This window comes from Triticum aestivum, chromosome 6B, assembly GCF_018294505.1.
Source record: "Triticum aestivum cultivar Chinese Spring chromosome 6B, IWGSC CS RefSeq v2.1, whole genome shotgun sequence".
Classification (NCBI taxonomy): domain Eukaryota; kingdom Viridiplantae; phylum Streptophyta; class Magnoliopsida; order Poales; family Poaceae; genus Triticum; species Triticum aestivum.
Window position 1 is genome coordinate 432,420,994 of NC_057810.1, and position 21,142 is coordinate 432,442,135.

The 21,142-nt window shown below is 46.2% G+C and overlaps 1 protein-coding gene across 2 annotated transcripts; it reads left to right on the forward strand.

The window, feature by feature from the left end:
• Nucleotides 1-1,467: 1,467 nt before the first annotated feature.
• On the forward strand, nucleotides 1,468-11,725 carry LOC123137360 (ribosome biogenesis protein BRX1 homolog 1). Of its 2 annotated transcripts, XM_044557082.1 has the most exons (6): nucleotides 1,468-2,016; nucleotides 2,170-2,302; nucleotides 2,398-2,479; nucleotides 4,268-4,365; nucleotides 4,442-4,537; nucleotides 9,861-11,725. In XM_044557082.1, exons 1-6 carry the CDS (start codon nucleotides 1,907-1,909, stop codon nucleotides 9,903-9,905), a joined length of 564 nt encoding a protein of 187 aa, XP_044413017.1. In that variant the 5' UTR covers nucleotides 1,468-1,906; the 3' UTR covers nucleotides 9,906-11,725. The 2 variants fall into 2 exon arrangements, with proteins under 2 accessions (XP_044413017.1, XP_044413016.1); XM_044557081.1 differs by lacking the exon at nucleotides 9,861-11,725 and having other exon boundaries at nucleotides 4,442-7,521.
• The last annotated feature ends 9,417 nt before the right edge of the window (nucleotides 11,726-21,142 follow it).

The window sequence follows — 21,142 nt, forward strand, 5'->3', positions numbered from 1 at the left end:
GAGGGATAAGAAGTGCAGCCTCGTGCCAATGGGTGCGGAGCGTTTTATTGCTTGGAGGAAAGAACATATTGTGAAGATGAAAGAGCAGGAAGAAGCAAAAAAGAAGGCTGAAGCTGCTGATATGTCTATTGCCGGCGTTCAGCCTGAAGATAAAAATATTACTAAAGAGGATGACTCAAAACCGAGGACGGTTTCGATGCAAGGAGGAGAGAATGATATGACCCCGTGCAATTTGTCTATGATGGTCGCTACTGATAAAACAAAGTCTGCACAGATGGCCGAATATGATACTAGTATTGTTCAAGATGAAGATTTAATTGTTGTATCGCCAAGATTGAAAATAGATGACACAGATGCATTGAAGTATATACATATTGATCAGGAAAGTGTGAAGAATGTACAAGACTCCATGGAAATTACTAGTAGGCCTGCATGAGCACTTGTATGCATGTGCGTACGGCCATGCATGCATAGGAAACATGAAGCCTTGGTGAGTCACGTTTGTGGAGATATTTTGGGAGGAGTTCAGTTTGAGCCAGCAAAAGAATCCACATGCAACATTGATCAGTTTCAGTTTGGGCCAGAGATAAATGAGTTCACGTGCATCCATGGGAGATTAGTCATGTACGCAGCTAACCACAAGCAAGGAGTTATAAAAATATACAAGTTCCATCTGGTGCGGCCACCTGACAAAGAAGCGTACTCATGGACAACTATGAAGATTAGAGACTTGTTTTCTTTAAAAGGAACCGGGTGGGGTCCACCGGTAAATTGCAGAAGTCACCGGCACCAAATAACAAGTCGTACTAGTTGTTTTTGTTTCCTAAAATTTAGTCAAGTCGGTTGTTATGGTCAAGTTTGTTTTCCTTTTTAGTTTAGGGGTGCGGTTAGCTTGTTGGTCAAACCATGTACGGGCCAGCTATACTATTATAAATAGCCATAGTACGGTCAATGTAAGAGGTTATATTTTATGAAATAGACAGATATGTTTTCGAGGGTAGATGCCCGTATCAAGTTTTTGAGGTAGCTTTAGAAAACCTCTTTGTTGCGATTTCTGCGAGGAAATTGTTTTGCGCGTGAGGTGCCGTCGTTCGGATTGTTTCTCTCGTGCTGAGCCGCAAGGTTCAAACCCTCTAATTCGTGTACATTGCATGCGCGGGCGAGAGGCTATTGCTGCTAGAGGTGAAGTACCGTGAAAGATCGGGCCGCAACAACAGGTCGGATCTCACCAAAAGGTTCGGTCTACATCACGACACGGCTAGCGACAGCGGTAGGGATGGACCAGGGGAGCGTCGAGGCAACGACAGCGACAACGATTGTTTCCAAAAAAGGGCCGTGCCTGGGCCTCAGAGGTCAGCACGCGTGCCGGCCCGGCACGGATCGGGTGCTTCGCGTGCCTGGCCGGGCCGTCACCCAGGTGGGGCCGGGCCGGCCCATTTGGCCAGGTATACATGTAAGCACTTTCCTGCCTTCTCCTCTTTCCCTTCTCCTCCCGATCTCCTCGTAGCTCAAACCCTAGATCGCCGCGGCACCGTTACACCCCGTGAGGCCGCCTCCTCCTATCTGTCGTCCCGATCTCCAGCCGAGACCTCGAACAGTCGCGGCTTCGCCTCTCTCCTGCGCGCTCGTCCCCGTCGAGGCGGGGCACGAACGGCGTCCACCTCGTCGGCTACTGCAATACTGCCGTCCACTTCGTCTCCGTGGTCGGCCACTGCATCCAGCGCAAGTTCCAGGGGGGAGGGGGCATCAAGGTGCGTTCGTAGGTGCGCTAAGCGACAGTGCGCAGTCGCCGGGAGCTCGAGAGCGGCTTCTGTCCTTCAACTCCAGCCGCCACTCCCCTCGCTGCTCTGCCCCTCCCCACCGCCCTAATCCCCTCCCAATCCGCGGCGAGCACCGTTCAGCGACGATGAGCAGTGTGCCTATAGATTCAGACGTCCTTTCCTTGACCTCCACCAACGTCCCGCTCCTGGTCCCTAGAAAACTTGTGGTGGCTCACACGCCTGGCATTCCTAAACGGTATATTTTGCGAACGCACCCCATCTTAATTTGCCCTATGAAACGGTTGCACCTCTTTCTACTCAGTAAATGTACACGCACGTATATGTTTAAAATTTGGCATGTTCATGTTTAAAATTTTCTTACAACATTTCTTGTGCCATCTTTCCGCAGGTATGAGCTTCTCTTGAAGCATTTGACTTATCTTTTGTGCTGTGACAATGAAGGGAAGTCTTATGTCTGTTGCTCGAATCAAAGGATCATGTTTCTAAGGTGGAGTAAGGCAGACATGTGCCTGTTTTTTGAGGTGATATATTTTTTTGCATATATGTATTTATTTATCGCTTTGCATTTTGCATTGTTTGTTTATTTACGAACAATTGTTATACTCCTTAATGACAGTGGGAAGAAGAGGAGGAGCAGATGATTTGCTGGATGCATGATATTGCCAACAATGTCTGCATGAAGTTCCTTCTTAATCCAGGTACATATGCTCAGCAGATGTTTTGCTTAGTTAAATCATTTATTGCCTGGAATGTACTCCCTCCGTTTCTAAGGATGTGTTTGGTAGCTGTTCCCACGCTAGCATAGTTGTTCCCCTGGGAGACATACTTAGTCTAGACATGGTTAGTACATGCAACCGCAGTTGTTTGGTAGCAATGTATGTACTGACGCATGCTGAGCTGAGACTGTTTGGTAGCCTGCATGATGTAAGCATACAATCCAGCCACTAGACCGGCTCCTCTCACAATTAGTTGCCTTCATTTTCTTGCCAATTCATCCATATATGACAATACAAACAATTCAAATCTTAGTAGAAAAGATATGCAAAAAAACAGGAAACTTAGCACGACATAATTCATCCATCTATGACAATACAAACAAATCAAATCATGTCAAAAAGTTTCAGCATGACAAGCAATGAAAAGAAGATAGATAGTTCACCAAATCCTTCATGCATAAATTTTGACTTAACCATAGTAGGCTGGCTCTTTGTACATAGATAATTAATGAAATCCTTCATGAATACAATTTTCTAACCATAGTAGGCTCTCTGTACAGAAGATACATACTTGACAAAATAAAAAAAAATCACCCAGTGGAGGCCCGAGGCAGGAAGGAGGAGGTAGGGGAAGGAAGGGCGGAGGTGCTGCCTCGGCGGCGACGGCATGCTGGGGCTGGCGGCGGCGAGGTTGAAGGGTGGCCGGTGGGTTGAGCGAGGGACCAGCGGTGAGGCAGCGGCGAGGAAGACCAGATCAGCAGGGGCGGTGGCGAGGTAGAAGACGGCGGGGTAGATCAGCCGGTGGTGTCCAAGGTAGTGGGAGAGGCGGCTAGGTCAGGGGAGAATGGGGGCTAGCGGGACGAGAGGGGGCACGAGCGAGGGTCGTTCGAGGGAGGGGTGGGTCGGCCAGAGCCTCGCTCGCCCCGGCAGGCCTATCTGGGGTACATGAGATGGGCATGTCTGAGGGCCTTTTAGAGCATCAGATGGGCATAGCTCAGGTGAGCCCATACACCCTATCAAACAAGCAAAAGTGGGTCGGGTTGGGAACTTCTCAGCCTATATACTCTCCATGCATGCTACCAAAGAAACTCTAAATGTAAGTCTTTTTAAAGATTTCAATGCGCACTAGATACGGATCTATATAGATTTTAGAATGAGATTCATCCATTTTGCTCCGTATGTAGTCCATATTGAAATCTCTAAAAGGACCTATATTTAGGAACAGAGGGAGTACCTATTTAGTATCTTATTTTGTGGAATGTACCTTTTTAGCTGCAATCCTTGTATTATAACTACTTAGCTAGGCAGTAATAGTAGCCAGTAAGATGGTGCATGCAGCTAGACAGCTATTAGAGCTGCATGGTCGGTTCAGGTTCAGCATTAGAAACCGACTTACCATATACTCCCTCCGTCTCAAAATAAGTGTCTCAACTTTGTACTAGCTCTAGTACAAATTTGTACTAAGCTCAAGACACTTATTTTGGGACGGAGGGAGTACTATATATATGCCCCAGGGCGGCACTGCTCCAGAAAAACACTATCCTTAGGAGGAACTTTTGTCTTTGATATCCTACCTTATCTTTATGTAATCCTAAATATAGCGACTAATCATGATTTAGATAGATAGACTGCCGTACATATGGTTAGTTCATGGCCGTGGTGTCGTTATATGCCTCTGATATTGCCACTCACTGTAAATGATTTCATTATAGTTGTTGCAAATATTGTTATTATTTTACTGACTATTTCATATATGTATTTCTTTTGCAGCAATAATACATGGAAAAAATTTCATCACAGCCAAACGACCCGCAATTGCTTTTTCATCCGATTTGAGTAACACTGAAGTGAAAAAAAGGCTCATTACTGTAAGGAGCACTTCATTTTATGTATTCCATAAAATTTTAATACCTTGCAGATATAATCCGAGCATTTGTCTTGCAGATCTTTGGCTCTTCAGAGAATGAAGATTTACTAAAAAGTGATCATCTATTTGTTTTCACCACAACTGGATCTTCATTATGTTTCAGGAATTTCAAGGTATTGAATCCTACTAGCAGATTTTCAGTTTTTATTGCGGTGATATCTGGCAATCTAGCTTTTTTGGCCTCACAGTAGTTTCAAACCAACCTGTTCTTGCCATTTGTTAAGACCCTAGGAGTCTTTTCCCCTCCAACCTTTACGAGTCGAAGAGTCAACGAGTCGTTCGAAGGATGAGGCTTATAGACTAATCGAAACTAGGCGACATGGTACTGTAGCACACAATATAATTTATACTATATATAACAATAGCACAGTATTACAGACAATACAAATAGAATGCATGGAAGTTTGATGAAGAACCTGAGGCTGTGCCAATTGTAATATCCAGTGGCCAGGGCCTTTGCTTCTCCACAAACCTACAAAGCATGGACACCGCAGAAGTTGCCGAATCCCCGTGCTGACACGGCGGGACACGGGGACACGCTCAGACACGCAGGGATACACGTATCCCGGCGTATTTCCCGAATTAAGAATTAAAAGAAAGAAAGAAAAAGGGAGGACACGGCTGGGACACGAAAGGGATACGACGCAACGCTGGATCTGGAGCACCCTACCGCCGCCGCGCTGCTGCTTCTTTGCCCACGCCGCCGTGCTGCTGCTGCGCCCTTGCCACCGCGGTGCTGCTGCTGTCGCGCCCGCGCCGCCGCCGTTGCTGCTGCTGCATACCCCGCTGCAGCGTGGGCCGCTGCCGCTGCTGCAGCAAGAGGAGCACGCTGGGAGGAGGGCGGTGGCCAGAGCTGCTGGCCTGCTGCGGGGTAGATGAGAGATCCACCGCTGGAAGGAGTTTGGCGGCTTGGTCAAAGCGTTAGGGCAGAGAGAGATAGGGTTTGAGTTTTAAAGGTGCAGGTTAATCTGTAGCATCCAGTTGGTCTTGAAACGGCACTAGCTGGGCTGGCCCAACTACTAATGGATCATCTTCTTTGTGGCCCAGTTACTGCTGAATGGGGCAATCTCTTTCTCGTTATTTTTTCGTCTTTAACTCTATATTACATGGCATTTTTTTTATTTTTTTATATATACTTGCCGTGTCCCCGATGGGCTGTTTTTGGAAAATGCCGTATCCCGTGTCCCCGTATGCGTGTCGCCGTGTCCGTGTCCCCGTATCCGTGCTTTTTAGCCACAAACCAGCACTAGCAGCCTACAAAAGATAAAAGCAATCAGATTTGCACTATCAAACAGATAAACACTCAAGCAATGGCATAAGAAAAAAGTCAGCACTCCAAGGATATATGAAGAACCGAAGATAGCAAATAAATATGTTCACACAGCATCACAAGACCAACATAAGTGGTCTGAGTTACAAAATAAAGGAGGTCATCATGGAAATAGAGAGGTTCAACAACACCACAAGTTCAGTCCAGCAAAAGCAATTAAAGATACACATCTTCAAGCCTCAAATCAGTCCAGATTGATATCTCTATGTCTTCATCATTTGTCTTCATCATTTGTCTCCATGTCACTATCAATATCTCCAGCTTCCAGTTCAGCCCTCAACTCCTCATCATTGATGACCGGATTTGGCCTTTGAGTATAAACCATATGAGGGCCAGTGGGTCAAAACTAGACTTGACTCACTAAAATCACCGCGAGCCCTCCTTGGAACATGGCGTCCACTTAGACCATCTGTCGCACCAACAGCCTCATCAACTTGGGACCAAAGTAGTGGATTATCATTGTTAGCTTCATTTTGTTGAACCAATTCAGCACTGACATCAACCCACTCATTATCCCACTGACATTCTTCTAGGGTAAGTGCATTAGCCCTCTTTCCTTTGCAACCTTGCTCACTTAACTTTTGAAACCTAGTTGTCATTTGCCTGTTGTAAGAGACATAGGCTAGCTTATTCAATCTCTTATACTCCAAGCAGTTTCTTCCTTTGGTATGGATCTGCAAGCAAATTCTTTGGTGAGAAGGTGCTGCACTTAGCTATCAAACCATCCAATTGGTAGTTACTTACATGATTAAATACACTCCAATTGCGCTCGCAGCTGGAAGAGGAACAGCATAGACTAATGATTCGATTTGCATAAGATTGGAGATCATAAGCAACGCCACCATATGCACTATCACCATCTACAATTCTCATTACATACTGGCATTGCTGGCATCTCATCACCATCTACAATTCTCAAAGCTTGAAGAATGGGTTGTGAAGCTCTCGTGCAATTCTCCACCGATTGCCAAAACGTCACAGAGAGCATGGTTTTTTCAGCCATCTTCCCTGGTGTGGTGGTCTTCAACTTGTCTGCATGCCATTCTATGCATGCCATTCTATGCTAACAAAGAGAGCTTTCAGATGATGGCGTTGTTGCAACATGCTGACCAGTGTGAGGAATGCTGTTGCAAAACGAGTTGCTCCAGGCCTCACAAGATCTCTCTTACCATTCAAGCTTCTCATTTGATCAAGAACCCTACCATGGGCATAAATAAATCTGGTTGTTCTCTTTGCTTTAGCAATGCAATCACTAAATTCTCTTATCTTTCCAATGCCCTCTAGCATAAGATCCAAACAGTTGGCAGCACAAGGTGTCCAATACAAATTTGGATACTTATCCATTAGAAATCTCCCGGCTGCCTAGTAATCGGAACCATTGTCGCCAACCACCTGGACTACCAATTCAGGCCCAATTGCCTCAATCTGCTCACTCAGTAATGTTGCAACTAACTCAGCAGTAACGGACTCAGAAGAAACATTAGATGTCCCTAAAAAGAATGTACCTTCAGGACTATTTGGCGAGAAAATCGATCAAGTGTCGCCCGTCCACCCACTGGACATGAGAGTGCAACCATATTCCTTCCATGCCAATTGATGCTTCTCAACTTGTCGGTCTTTAGCTTCGCCTTCTGAAGCAACGGTATCCTCACATCATGGTAAGAAGGTGATATATAATCAGATCCATACTGTCCTATAGACTCCAACATAATCTCCTAACTTCTTGAATTAATACTCCCTCCGTCCCAAAATAAGTGTCTCAAGCTTAGTATAACTTTGTACTAAAGCTAGTACAAAGTTGAGACACTTATTTTGGGACGGAGGGAGTAATATTTAGTGGAAGGCAATTCTCATAGAGAAAGTCAGCTACATGACCATCTACAAGTTCTGTTTGTTCCTGCATCTTTTTGCCATAGTCCTTGATTTTTAACTGATTGCCCTTTGTGCTATGCCTCTCAGAGACAACCTCCTCCTGTGTCTTCCTTATCTCATCTGCAATTGACTTGTTTTTCTTCTTTGCCGGCTCCGTCACAATAAAACAAGTCTTGTTTTTCTTTGAGGCTGCAGTGCTGTTGGATGCCTTTGAACTTGCTTGGGTACCCGGTTCTCCTCCTTGGGCTTCATCCGCATAGTTGCATGGCTCTGAACTTGATTGAGTTAGTTTTCAAGTACAAATGCATCCCTGTTCTAAATTTATTCATTTTTTAGGATTTGGGATGGGATAAGTGCACAGCCCGCTAGCCCGTGGAGGAAAATATCTCCGCTAGGTTTCAGCTCGCCCCGAGCCGCCTCACATGGGAGTCTGCTAGGAGGCGCCACCAGCACCCACCCACCGGCGCCGCCACCCACCACCGCCCCTCTGCTCTATTGCTCCGACCCTCTCCCTCCATTGCTTCTGCTCTCCCTGGATCTGCTCCAACAGTCCCCGTCCCTCTGCTGGGCTACTGGATCCGCCCCTCTGCTAGGTTGGAGAAAGCAAGCAGCACAATAATTCTCCCTTCTCTCCTTCCTTTCTTCCCTGATTTGATTTCCCCCTGCTCTCTTCCTTATTTCGTTTTGCTTGCTTCAATTTCAAGATCCAGGGTCAGAACTACAATGTCTACGACACCTTCAATATCTCAAGTAGTGTGTTTAGCAGCTGCTGCAGCTCAAGCTGAGGAGGGTTACGATCCATCGAAGGATCTTGCAAGGAAGCCAACTAGGAACAAGGGCCTAGCATGGAAATATGCTTATTCGCCTGATCTGCATGACAAATTGACGCTCCGATGTACTTTGTGCAACAAAGATGTCACTTCTGGAATTTTAAGGATGGAGAAGCACCTTGCTGGGGGTTTCAAAGAGGTGTTGAAGTGCTGAAATCAACCGAAGAGGAGAGACGCCGTCGTCGCCGCCATCTCTGAAACCATGTGGGCAGAGGAGAGACGTACCAATGGCAGTGTCGATAGGTTGTGGCGGTGCCTCTACCCAGACATCGTCGTGCACTCTCTTGTCTAGGTTTGTCACTGGAATCGTATGGGCCTGGGCCTCATGGGCTGATATGACCCACATATACAACATCTCTCACTTCTCAGATCCCTTCCCAAATAGATTGATCGATTTCCTTCCCATAACCTCCAAGACTATGTGGTGAATGCACCGGCTTAGGAAGATGGCCTGGAAGAGGACACATGTCTTCTCCGCTCGCCAAGTCATGGCGATTGCACACGCTGTGCTCGGCGAGATAGATGTGGTGGTTGTGGCCGCCGTGGATGGTGACATAGTGGTGATTGTGGGTGCCGAACCAGGCCATGGGTCCGTTGTGGTGGTGCAGACTACCCCGGTTGGCCTAGAGGACGTAGTGGCATGGTGCGCGCCAATGCCACCATCGACGCCGAGGTCGCGTCGATGACCGCATTGTTGAGGCCAGGCTCGAGGATGTTGAGCGCATGAAAGGCGTGCACGATGCGCAGTGTATCGATGTTGATATGGAGGTGGACTACAAGTGTATGAATGGAGTGCGGGTCAAGCTCGATTCCAAGAGGGTAGTGGATGGCGAGGAAATTGATGGCGCACAGGGCGAGCTTGGCCTGGGCTTAATCGTTGCCGAGAGGATGGTGGACGGCGAGGGCATGGACGGTGTGCGTGCGAGCTAAATTGAGGGGACAAATGACCAGTCAGTGCGTGCAAAATGGAGGGAAGTTAAAACTGCAGTCCCACTTTCCAGCGGTAAACTTGGGACAAAACTTAGCCAGCGATTTAATCCATGCGGTCCAGGATTTCACACCCTTCTTTTGTAGTCTGAGGGAGTATATCTACAAGGAGATTGAAGCCTTTCTTTTGTCATGCTGAGATCTATGTTTAGACATGTCCTACTTCTAGTTTTATGACCCAAAGGAGTATGCGAGAACCTAGAAAATCCTGATCAACTCACTTTTCCCACAAAAAAATAGATATGTTCTTCAATTTTCATATCTATAAGCTCTAACATATTAATAGTCTAAATGATCTTTAATCTAGAAACTAAAAAAAAATCATACCTAATTTTATAGTTGACATTGTTGTCGTCCAGTTCTCTAGCAACGTTGTTATCCACAATCTAAATATTACAATTAGTTCTATTACTTCAGGTAAGAATTTCCCTTGAGCAGCTAACTATAATTTTTGGAACATAATTGGTGAAGCTGCAAACCTGAACTAGAAGGTACTCTATCTGTTCATAGTATACATGATAACATATATATCGGGAGGTATTTTTAGCTTATTCCTCTTTTTCCTATATGTTCTGCCTGTTAGGAAAGCAACTTATCTTTATTGAAGGCCCAAGGGGCATATATATATATTACATATGACTGAAGGTGTAAGGAAACTAAACATAGACTAATAAGGACTCCTAGAACTATACTAATACTTCCTAACAGCCCCCCTCAAATGCAAAGCGTATGCAATAGCATTGCATTTGAAGTGTAAAATTAGAAAAGAAAAAAATGATAATCCAAATCCTGTCGAGTCGCCAAAGGGGATAAAGAAGAGATGGCACATCAGAGGAAGACAGCGCATCAATAGAAGATACAAGAGAAGTATCAAGAGAAGATGGGTTGTCGAAAGAAGATGGCACATCAAGAGAAGAAGCATTGCTTAAAGAATCATGGCCCATGAAAACCGACGGCGAAAGAAGCTCGACGGCAAGAGAATGGGCTTAGATCAACAATGCAAAGAGAGGCCACAGGAATCCTATACAAAGGACAATGACCAAAAAAAAGGCTGACGAATATAGGTATGGACTCACATGACATGAGAAAACACAAAATATCAACTAATTTGGTGGACGCAGCGGAAATTATAAAGCTAGAAGGAAAGCACCCACGAGAAAACGATGCAAAAGCCATCATGCATGTAGAAGATATTGGACTTTTTTGTTGTTGTTGTTGAAAAAAATAATCAAGGTCCGAACGGAGCAGAAGCTAGCACGTGTAGCAAGGAGAGCTCCACAGCAGCGCAGAAAAGGGCAGCAGTATAGCAGGACGTGTGAGAGTAGCTAGCATGAGTCGCACGAGCTAAGATCGAGATGAGGCAGACGGAGAAACGACAGCACACCTGATCTGGAGACGTGACCATCAATGGCTCTGCCCGATCTGGATGGAAGGCCGCAGGCGGCCCTAATCAGATGGATGCAAAGCGTACAGCGACGGGATCCAGCAGGCGGGTGCATCGATCCGGATGGGAGACCTGCTGCAGGGCACGTCGATCTGGGAGGGCAGGAGCGGCCGTCGAGGGTCCAAATATAGGAGTCGGCCCATGGCTGCCCAACAGTGAACGTGTAGAGGCCCAACGGCGCATCGATCCAGTAGGCTTGCCGGGCGACCTGGAGCGGCCTGGGCGTAGATCTTGATGGCGACCGGGTGAGGCGGCAGTCACCGCACGACTTGGAGGGAGCAACAGCGGGAATGTTCTTTCCGGACTCGATCGATCTAGTATCGATGGCAGCAGCGGCATGAGATCGATCCAGGGGATCGATCGAAGATAGATTACGGAAAAAAAATTGATCATGAGGCGAGTTGCGGCGTCGGAGGGGACCTAAACACTTTGACATTAGATCCTATCATAAGATTTAGTAGCTAAGAAGTCAACTCTAAAAGCGGATGTCACTCGTTAATAGTTTGAGAGCTAAAACTTTTTAAGATTTTAAACACCTATAGGGCTTTGGCTGATATTATTGCGTGCATGCATGCATAATGGGAAAGCATGATTGTGCCGCTCAATGACAAGAAATGGTTCCCGGGCCAGTCCCATACATCAACTTGTCTAAGCTATCCAATATTTACCAGAAAATTAGTGAGTTCTCCCCTAGGTCTCGAACCTAGTCGTGGCTGATACTAGGGACAATCAACATGAGTGCAGATGTTTGGAGGCTAGGCTCTAGTGAGCTCGTGTTTTGAAAATATCAAAAAACATATTTAAAAGTTTCAAAAAAATCTGAAAAAAAAAACAACGGAAACGTATATGTATTCCGCAAGAACTTGTGAAATTTCGTGAAAAATGTTGTAATTTGTATGCTGTACAAAATAAGAAATTCCCGCCCAATAACAAAAATGAAAGGCCAGTTTAAAAATGTGTATTTGTCTTTTCTTTGTACGCTGCATGTAAAAGTACGATCATGTGAAATTTTGCACACACGTAGTATACATGTGCATGTGTGTTCACAAATAAATTTGAAATTTTTCGTGCTCTGAAAAAATAAAATTTGAAACCGAGCTCATTGGGACTTGGCCTTCGTTGGCATTTTTTGCGGTCAACATGCACCATAGGGAGGAGCGCAAGAGGAGGCTCAACTCATTTGAGTTGAAGAAATATAAGTAGTAGTTAAATTTCTGTTGTGTCGATTTTTGTTTCATATCATGTCATTTTTGTGTCACTAAAACAAGTTTATCAAGCCGTGGAGTATGTTTAGTGCATGTTAACCTTGTGAGTGTCATAACGTTTGGAATAAAGTTCAACTTGTGTTTGAAATGAAGTTTAAATGGTGTATCTATGTAAAAGAGGACAATTTAACAAAAGAAGAACTCCTTTGGGAGTTAACATTTTGGCATGGCTAGACCTCACCCTCTCAGCACTAAGGAATTATTGAGTATTAAGTTTTGAGAATGGTTTTTAGGGAGTACAATCTTGAAGATATGTTTGAGTGCTTTAAGGAGATGATCTACAACTCTCCTATGGCCCAGTTCTTTTCGTGCAGCATTCTGCAAAACTAAGATTCTAAAAAATTATCACAGAATCTGCTTCCCACAGAATCTATCGCCGAATTCTTTTTTGAGATTGTGCGTTGAGATTGTGGATTGAGTAGTGTGATGAAATGTCTGTACTACCCTTAGACAAAAACTGTTTGATGAATTGTTAACACCTTTTTGTTTCGAACCATATCTTTTTGATATGAGCACAAAAGTGATATACGGATATCATAAAGTGCTAAATATTACAATTAGAATGGTTTAAATTTTGTTCGTTATAAAATTGGGTGAACTAAAATAGAAAAAATAATCTCAAGGTACGAGATTGGCAGCAATAGGTTCACGTGTTGCAGTCATGTTACTATCCTACTAATCCAACTTTTGGTCACATGAATCTAATCCGTGTTTCTTCCACCCAATGATATAATAACTCATCATGATCATAATAACTCATCATCATCATCATCATCATCATAGTCATATAGGAACTAGCTCATCATTCTAGCACAATGTAGCACATAACTCATCATCATCATCATGATAACAACTCATCATCATAGTAATATAGGAACTAGCTCATCATTCTAGCACAATGTAGAACATAACTCATCATCATCATCATCATGATAACAACTCATCATCATAGTCATATAGGAACTAGCTCATCATTCTAGCACAATGTAGCACATAACCACCTAAGACCTGCTACTCTCTCCAAGGTAAAATAGCATAAAACAGGTAAACCCCTGACTCTCCATTATGGAGAATACAAATGAACTTGTCTCCCATTTGTGGGTTGCGCTTGATGTTGCCCCCAAGTAGTTCTCTGTGATCATTCAGAATTTTTCTCCAGTCTTTGATTGTGAGGACGTCATCTCTTTGATGAATCGTGTATGCACTACGATGAAGCGTAGACCAACTTGGCCGTAAGCTAATAATGTTCATGTCACCTTTCTTTTCCATAAGACGAGGTACACAATCCGCCGGGAGTTTCTGTTGAAGAACATCACAATAACATACTTAGAAAAATGTAGTTTAGCTTAAGAAGAATGTAGCACTGGTGACATAATAGGAAAAATCTTACCATGATATCTCGATGGATGTTACCGTAGTTCAACACGTGGACTATGTTGGAAATATGCCATGGAGGCAATAATAAATTGGTTATTATCATATTTCCTTGCTCATGATAATGTTTATTATCCATGCTAGAATTGTATTGATCGGAAACTCAGATACATGTGTGGATACATAGACAACAACGTATCCCTAGTGAGCCTCTACTAGACTAGCTCGTTGATCAAAGATGGTTAAGGTTTCCTAACCATAGACATGAGTTGTCATTTGATAATGGGACCACATCATTAGTAGAATGATGTGATGGACAAGACCCAACCGTAAGCATAGCATTTGATCGTATGAGTTTATTGTACTGCTTTCTTCATGTCAAGTATCTGTTCCTAAGACCATGAGATCATGCAACTCTGATACCGGAGGAATACCTTGTGTGTATCAAACATCGCAACATAACTGGGTGACTATAAAGATGCTCTACAAGTACCTCTGAGGGTGCCTGTTGAGTTGGCATGGATCAAGATTGGGATTTGTCACTGTCAGGACCCCGACTCAATGCCACATCGATCTAGCATGTAACACCTCATATCACTTTGCGGCCTCACGCACGGTATCCCCACGGGTGTCGCCTTACCTTTGCCCGGGACCGTTTGCGCCTTTTGGCACACGTATATGATGGTGTCGCTAGCATCCATATGATAAAGAGCCCGGGCTGACATGGCTAGTCGTAAACCCAAAGTGGCACTAACTTACAGGGACAGGCATCCATGACCCAGCATCGAACGTGTCGGTCATCAGCGAGTGAATCCAGGCTGTAGCACTGGGCTAACAGGACTCCGGTGAACCGGGCTATAGCGGGCTAGCAGGACTCCGGTATTCATCGCGTGACATTTCCCCGAAGGGACAGACACAGGATCGAAGAAGGACACATGCCGGCCAACCTAAGTGTTCCGGAGCAGTAGCAAGCTACCAGGGCTCAGTGGAAGCACTAGGAGACATTTCCCGGTAAGAGAGTCTACTAAGGATAAACAACTAGATAGTCAGATCCCACACATAGCAATACACGTTACACGTACGCATAACATGCAAGTATGTGCTGTACAACATGGCATCACAGCATAACTCAACAACTTATATAGATAAAGGCTCAGAAGAGCCATCACAGCATTATTACAAACAGGGGTCACATGACCCAACAGTCAGAGCAATCAAGCAACAAGCGGAAGCATTACATGTCTGGGTACAGACATCTACAAAAGAAAAAGGCTGAAGAGCCTGACTATCTACAACATCCGATCAAGATCGTAGCTGAGGTACTAGCTACTAGTCGAAGTCCACAAGAACACTAGTAAGACCGGAGTCTCCGCTGCAAAAACATAAATAAAGCAATATGAGTACAAAGGTACTCAGCAAGACTTACATCAGATCCTAGCATACATGCATTTGTGTCAAGGGGTAATGTGGAGTTTAGTTGCAGCAAGCCAGCTTTGACTCTGTGGCTATCCTGTTCTACGACTACCAGAAACTCTTGAGGTGAAACAACGTACACGAGTCCACTAATCACCACACAATACACTACTATGGATTCATCCCCGTCTCCCTACGAGAAGGCCATCCATAGCACTCACACTTGTCTTGAGCATTTTATAGTATCCACTTCAAGTTGTCTATGTACCATGTAAGCATCCAAGAAGTCCATAACCGCGGACCCGGCTATTCGAATAGATCATGTTAACCCTGCAGGGGTGTACTTCTTCACACACGCTCTCGCCACTTACCGCCATGTACACGTCATGTATCTCGGCAACCTTCAAGCGGAAGCCTGGCGAGGGTGTCGGCCACGACCTGACTAACCACACAAGACTCTAGCCCAGGTTTATCGCCTATTCGGGTTCCATCCGCAAGGAGATCCGGCCGGGGTGTTGCTCACGGCCCCAAACGATGTGAGCAGGGTTCCCGAGCCCACCAACCGGGTGCCACTCGGTACACCGTGCCACGTGTGCCTAGTCTGTCCCAAGCCCACCCTGCCGGGTGCCACCTGGTAGAAAAATAGCACTACCTACAAACACCAGAAACTAGTTGCGACTCCTGGACAGAGATCAAGTTGGTTAATAAGCCGAGAGAGTCAATTAAGGATCCCAATGTGTGGTAGTATCGAGTCATTGGACAACATACATAGAACTCAGTGCTTAAGGACGGTTCCAGCGAGACAACCCACCATGTACTCCTACATGGCCTCTCACCGCTACCTTTACCAAATCGTGTTCACACACTTAACTCTCAGCATCAGAACATATCGTAGCACTCCAATTCATTCCCAATGAATCAGACCTGACACACTCTAAGCAATAGCAGGCATAGCATGGTAGGAACACATCAGTGGCTTCAATCAACTCCTTCACATGCTAGTGGGTTTCAACTATTTACTGTGGCAATGACAGGTCATGCAGAGGAATGGGTTCAACTACCGCAGCACAAAGTAGCAGACGAATCGTTGTTGTCCTAATGCAATAACTGAGAGCAGGAGCGAGAGAGTAGGGTTTTATTGAAATGAACAAGGGGGTTTGCTTGCCTGGTAAATCAACAAGGGAGGCACTGCTTCACAGACAGGTACTCTGGAACGTCTCCGGAGCAGGACCTATCGAGAAGGAACGGTGCCGGCAATCAATACACAATCATATGCAACAATATGATGCATGAACATGGCATGTAGATGTGATGCTGTTGAGCTAATGCAACTAGTGTTCAATTGGTTTGAAGTCCATTTGAACCAAAGGTTCAAATGCATTTCTAAATTAAGTCTCTTAATATGCCATAATGTGTTTTCTCATATTCAGCATGTATAAGTTGGTTTTTCATGCATGAAACTAGTACAGATGGAAAGGTTGCATTTTTCTGATAATTTTTCATATATAAATTATTTTAATCTGAGCTACGGTTGAATTGTTATGAATTTTTGAAGTTTAAATCATTTTCTGGATTTTCTGAATTATTTTAATTCCAGAAAATATATTATAGCGCCAGCATGACGTCAGCACGACGTCAGCGGTCAACTGGGCTGGTCCGGGTCAAACCTGACGTGTGGGACCCACACGTCAGTGACAGGGGGGTTAACATGGGTTAATTTAGTTTAATTAAAAGGTTATGGGGCACCGGGGCCCACTGTCAGTGTCAGGGGGGGGGGTTAATTAAGTTTAAACTAATCCTAATCCGAGTTAGCAGGGACGGGCCCCACTTGTCATTGAGCCAGGGGAGGTCAAACCCCCTGGTCAACCGGGGCTAACACGCCGGCGTTTAGCCGCCGGCGGCAGCAAACGCGGCGGAGGGCACGGGATTCCCACTCCGGCGCCCAAACGAGCAGCGGAAGGCACGCGCGGGAAGCTGGGGCTCGCGCGCACCCACTGGTGCCCTCCGTTTCATCGGAGATGGCTTAGATCGACGGCGGCGACCACTTGGGCGGCGGCCGGAGTTCGGGCGCGAGCGGGATCGGGCTGCGGGGCACTGGGAGGCCACCTGCGGGGCTCGGCGGCACCCTCGTGGCACCGGGAGCACGATGGAAGGCTCGGTTTGGGCGGAGGCGGACCGAGACGGCAACGGCGACATGGACGGCGGCGAGCGGCTTCGGCCGTGGTGGGGAGGAGGGCTACGGTGAGGGAACGAGGGGGAGAAGAGAGGGGAAACGAAGAGGGGCTCACAGCGAATCCAGCGAGCGCGAGGACGAGGTCGGGGATGCTCGGAAGCTCCCGAATCGACGGCGAGTACCCACGGCGGCCGGAGGCGAGGATGGCGACGGCGATGGCTCCACGGGATGCTCCGTCTTGCTTGGCTCGACGAGGAGGTAGAGGGGGTCACGGCGGAGCTCGGGGGCTCTACGGAGGGGCGAGGGGACGGCGGGGAGCGCGTCGGTGGCGAGCTGCGGCGGCGGCAGTGCTTCGGGTGAGAGGGAGAGAGAGCAGGGGGAGAGGAGGAGGGCGAGGGAGAGGGAGTGAGAGCGGTGCGGGGCAGCGCGTGGCGACGTTCCGGACGTCCAGGCGTCGAGGGGGAGGACAGGCAGGCAGGTGCCGTGGCGGCACGGCGGTGCGCACGCGCCGGCCACACGCCTCTGGCCTCCTGGCGGGAGGTGGAGGACGACTGGCGCTAGCCAGTCGGCTGGGCCGAGCTACTGGGCCGATCGGGTAAGTGGCCCAGGTAAGTCTCTCTCCCCTTTTCTGTTTTCTTTTCTAATTTTCTGACATTTGTTTGGTTTAATAAAATACTAAACCATTTTATTTTATTATGCCAATTTTTGCAGGAGCTAGATATATTATTCCAGAGTTCTTTTATAAATGGCATAATATTTTGGACCATATTTCATATATATAGAAATATATTTCCAATGCAAATATTTATCGAATTAATCCAAATGGCCAAAATAAATATCCATGAGCTCCTAAAAATATTGTTTTGATTTTTATCTCTGTCCAATATTTTCAGAGGGCAACATGAGCATTTTCTTGGACCCTTTTGGAGAAATTTTTATTTGGGTCATTTTCAAAAATGAATCTGAGGGTTCCACCAATCCTCATTTCAAATTTAAATGAAATTTAAATATGATGCACAAACGGCTAGCTAGTCTAAGTCATACCAGACTAGGGATGTGACAGTCACTCCGTGCAGTGGCGGCGCCACGGTAGGGGCGACTATGGTCGGCTGCCCCGGGTAGCCGAAATCCCGTATACGAAAAATACTGTTCGTTTTGTACATGGGCCGATACAAGTGGGATTTGCACTGGACTGCGTTGTCACACCCAAGCCCAATAGCAACCCATAGCGCCAATCTTTTGCCCGGCCACACCCCAATCCCCCGAACAGGTACAGAGGCAGTCTTACCTAAAAAAAAGGTACAGAGGCAGTCCAAAGAAATCCCCAAATCGACCGAGACTAACCTAGCCGCCGCCGGCACGCCGCCACAGAGCTCCGCCTCGCCGCCCCCCAGCCACCGGCAGCCGGCCGCCAGGCACCTGATCTAGATCCGCCGGCCGTGGATGGGCCAACTAAGGAGGCAGCGAAAGCAGAGCATCGAGCTCCTGCAAACGCGCAACTACAATTTGCAAAATCAGCAAGCGACAATCAACAAGTTTCAAACTATTTGCTTACTTGTTCTAAGACATATATTGATATCCAGCTTGTTCACGTGCTGTAGGCATCTATTAGTCATGGAGTTGAACATTGTGGGCCATTGAATGAATGATTCAAGCAATGGGAGTCCATGTTAGTAGTTCTATGTGACGTTCAAGTTAGATTTTATGATTTTTGGCGGTCACATCACCTACACTTGTGGGTTATCAGTCGACGACTAGTGAAAATTGAGGCCCAACATGCATTTTAGCCTGCTAAAGGCCCATGGTTTCTTCTGGGCCGTAACAGGCCAGCAGAATATTCAGCCTGTTAATGGCCCAATGCTACATGGGCCAAACTAAGCGCTGGGTCCACAAAAGGCCCAACTAAAATTTGGGCCGAATATAGGCCAGAGTAAGTTGTGGGCCTGGCGCAAAGTGTGAAGGCCCCAATGGCCATTCGGGCCCAAGAAAGATGCAGGCCGGCCCAATTGTGGCCCGCTAAAAACTAGGCCCATTAGAGGCGAATGTTTCGGCCTGGTCGACTACATCAGATTTTTTTCCAGATAGCGAATGATGGCAGTAACTAGTTGGAATTTAGAATAAACCTACTCTATACAATAAAGAAATTATGGCATAGTAACTTAGAATAAACCTACATTATATAATAAAGGATTTATGGTATATTACATCCACTGGGTTTCGAAGTTCGCCACGAGTGATCATAAAGCACAACAAAGAAGCAGATTACAAAAATTGGGCACCATTGCAGCGTAACAAAATAATACTAAACCAAGACCACTTCCAAGACAGTTCAAGAAAGGTTAGGCTTGCGTGGGAACTACTGCGCAAGCTGCTGAGCAAGGCTGTGAGACCGGCCTATCATGTCGGTCATAGCTTCCAGGTGGAGCTGTTTAGCAATGAGGTTCTCAATTGTGTTCTCCGCAATATTTCTTAGAGATAGGACTTCAAGTTGAAGTTGAGTTGCAGAATGCCTTTTTGCTAGAACTTGGGACTGAAGAACTCGAACTGATTCAGACAACGAATTCTGTGAGTTTGTGTGACTGCTAGTCTCAAGTAACTTGAACACTGCATCAAGACAAGACTCTGGGGGTGTCTCGCTATCTTCAAGATGTTTTGCCTTCTTTGCTACAATATATGTTAGGTTTGTCTCACAGCCTTCAGCAGACTTGTTCATGCCATTAGGCATATCACCCTGAAACAAGCAGAGAGATGACATGTTTTGCACGTGTATAAACAAATATGATAACTATGTTTTTTTTGAAGGTTAACGACAGTGGGAGAGGCTCCCACTGACTTTTGTATTACTCACAATAGAACAGTTACATGTGTGTTACAATGGGTTTTAGGCCCCTCGGCCGTAAAGGCTGCACAAACAAAGACTAGTGTCCCAAACTTACAATGTAATCAGAGAGAAAAGGATGGAATTTCTCTGGACAGTTATGGACTACCAGCTCCAATAGATTTTTGAACCTAGCTAGCCATGCCACGAAGGAGTGTGGGATCCCTCTGAAATGTTGGTTGTTTCTCTCCATCCATAGGCTCCAAGCAGAAAGCAAAAACACATCCATGAATAAGGGTCGACGCCAGCTATCTTTCCCCCCATGCAAGATGGCTAATCTGTTGGCTCCCCCCGGCCAGGACATCCCTACCTTACGCCAGCATCGCTGGCTGAAGGGGCACGTGAAGAAAAGGTGATCCACGGTTTCCTCTGGGGGTTCTGACAGAACATGCAAGCATAATTATCCCCGGCTACAGCAAAGTGTCGCCGCCTCAGCATGTTCCTGGTGTTCAAGCGGTCGACCAGAAGCAGCCACCCGAACAGTTTGAACTTGATCGGGCTTTTGGAATTCCAGAGCCAACAAAACGCCTCATCGGCCACCACCTGCTTGAAACAGTGGTTGTAGTACTTTTTGGAAGAAAAACGCCCTAGATCACAGACCCAAGTGTCTGCACAGTCACTGTCCAGTCGGACGTGCGTGGACCCACGCTGAATCTCTCTGATCTCCTCCCTGGCCTGGATCGAAAGAGGCAGGCTGAAAATCATGGCCGGATTAGTGGTCATGAGAACCTTGGCAATGGAGTCATCCTCGTTCAAGGAAAAGGAGAAGGCTTGTGGATATGCGTCCATCAGTGTGGAGTCATTGTAACCAAACCAGACATCTTTCCAAAATAAAGAGCTACAACCATCCCCTGGGATGACTTTGGTGATTCCCCGAAAGATCCCACTGAGCTGCATCACGTCTTTCCACCAGAAGGAACCCACCAATTCAGTGGTGTGTGGTACCTTATTTGTGTAATACGCATCCCAGACTAGCTGAACCCAGGGTACATCCTCAGGATTGTAGAACTTGAACAAGTGTTTTAAGAGGAGCGCGGCATTTTGTGTCTTGATATCAATAACACCAAGGCCACCACATCGTTTAGGTTCGACAAACGAGCTCCCAGGCAGCAAGGGAGTTGGTTTTGACCCCATCATCAAAGTTTTTCGCCC

What these genes read in the sequence shown, in the direction of transcription:
- LOC123137360 (XM_044557081.1), top strand. Translation starts at nt 1,907, where the DNA reads ATGAGCAGTGTGCCTATAGATTCAGACGTCCTTTCCTTGACCTCCACC. An exon ending in ACATGTGCCTGTTTTTTGAG is followed by an intron (nt 2,303 to 2,397) that starts GTGATATATTTT and finishes CCTTAATGACAG; the next exon opens with TGGGAAGAAGAGGAGGAGCA. An exon ending in TGAAAAAAAGGCTCATTACT is followed by an intron (nt 4,366 to 4,441) that starts GTAAGGAGCACT and finishes TTTGTCTTGCAG; the next exon opens with ATCTTTGGCTCTTCAGAGAA.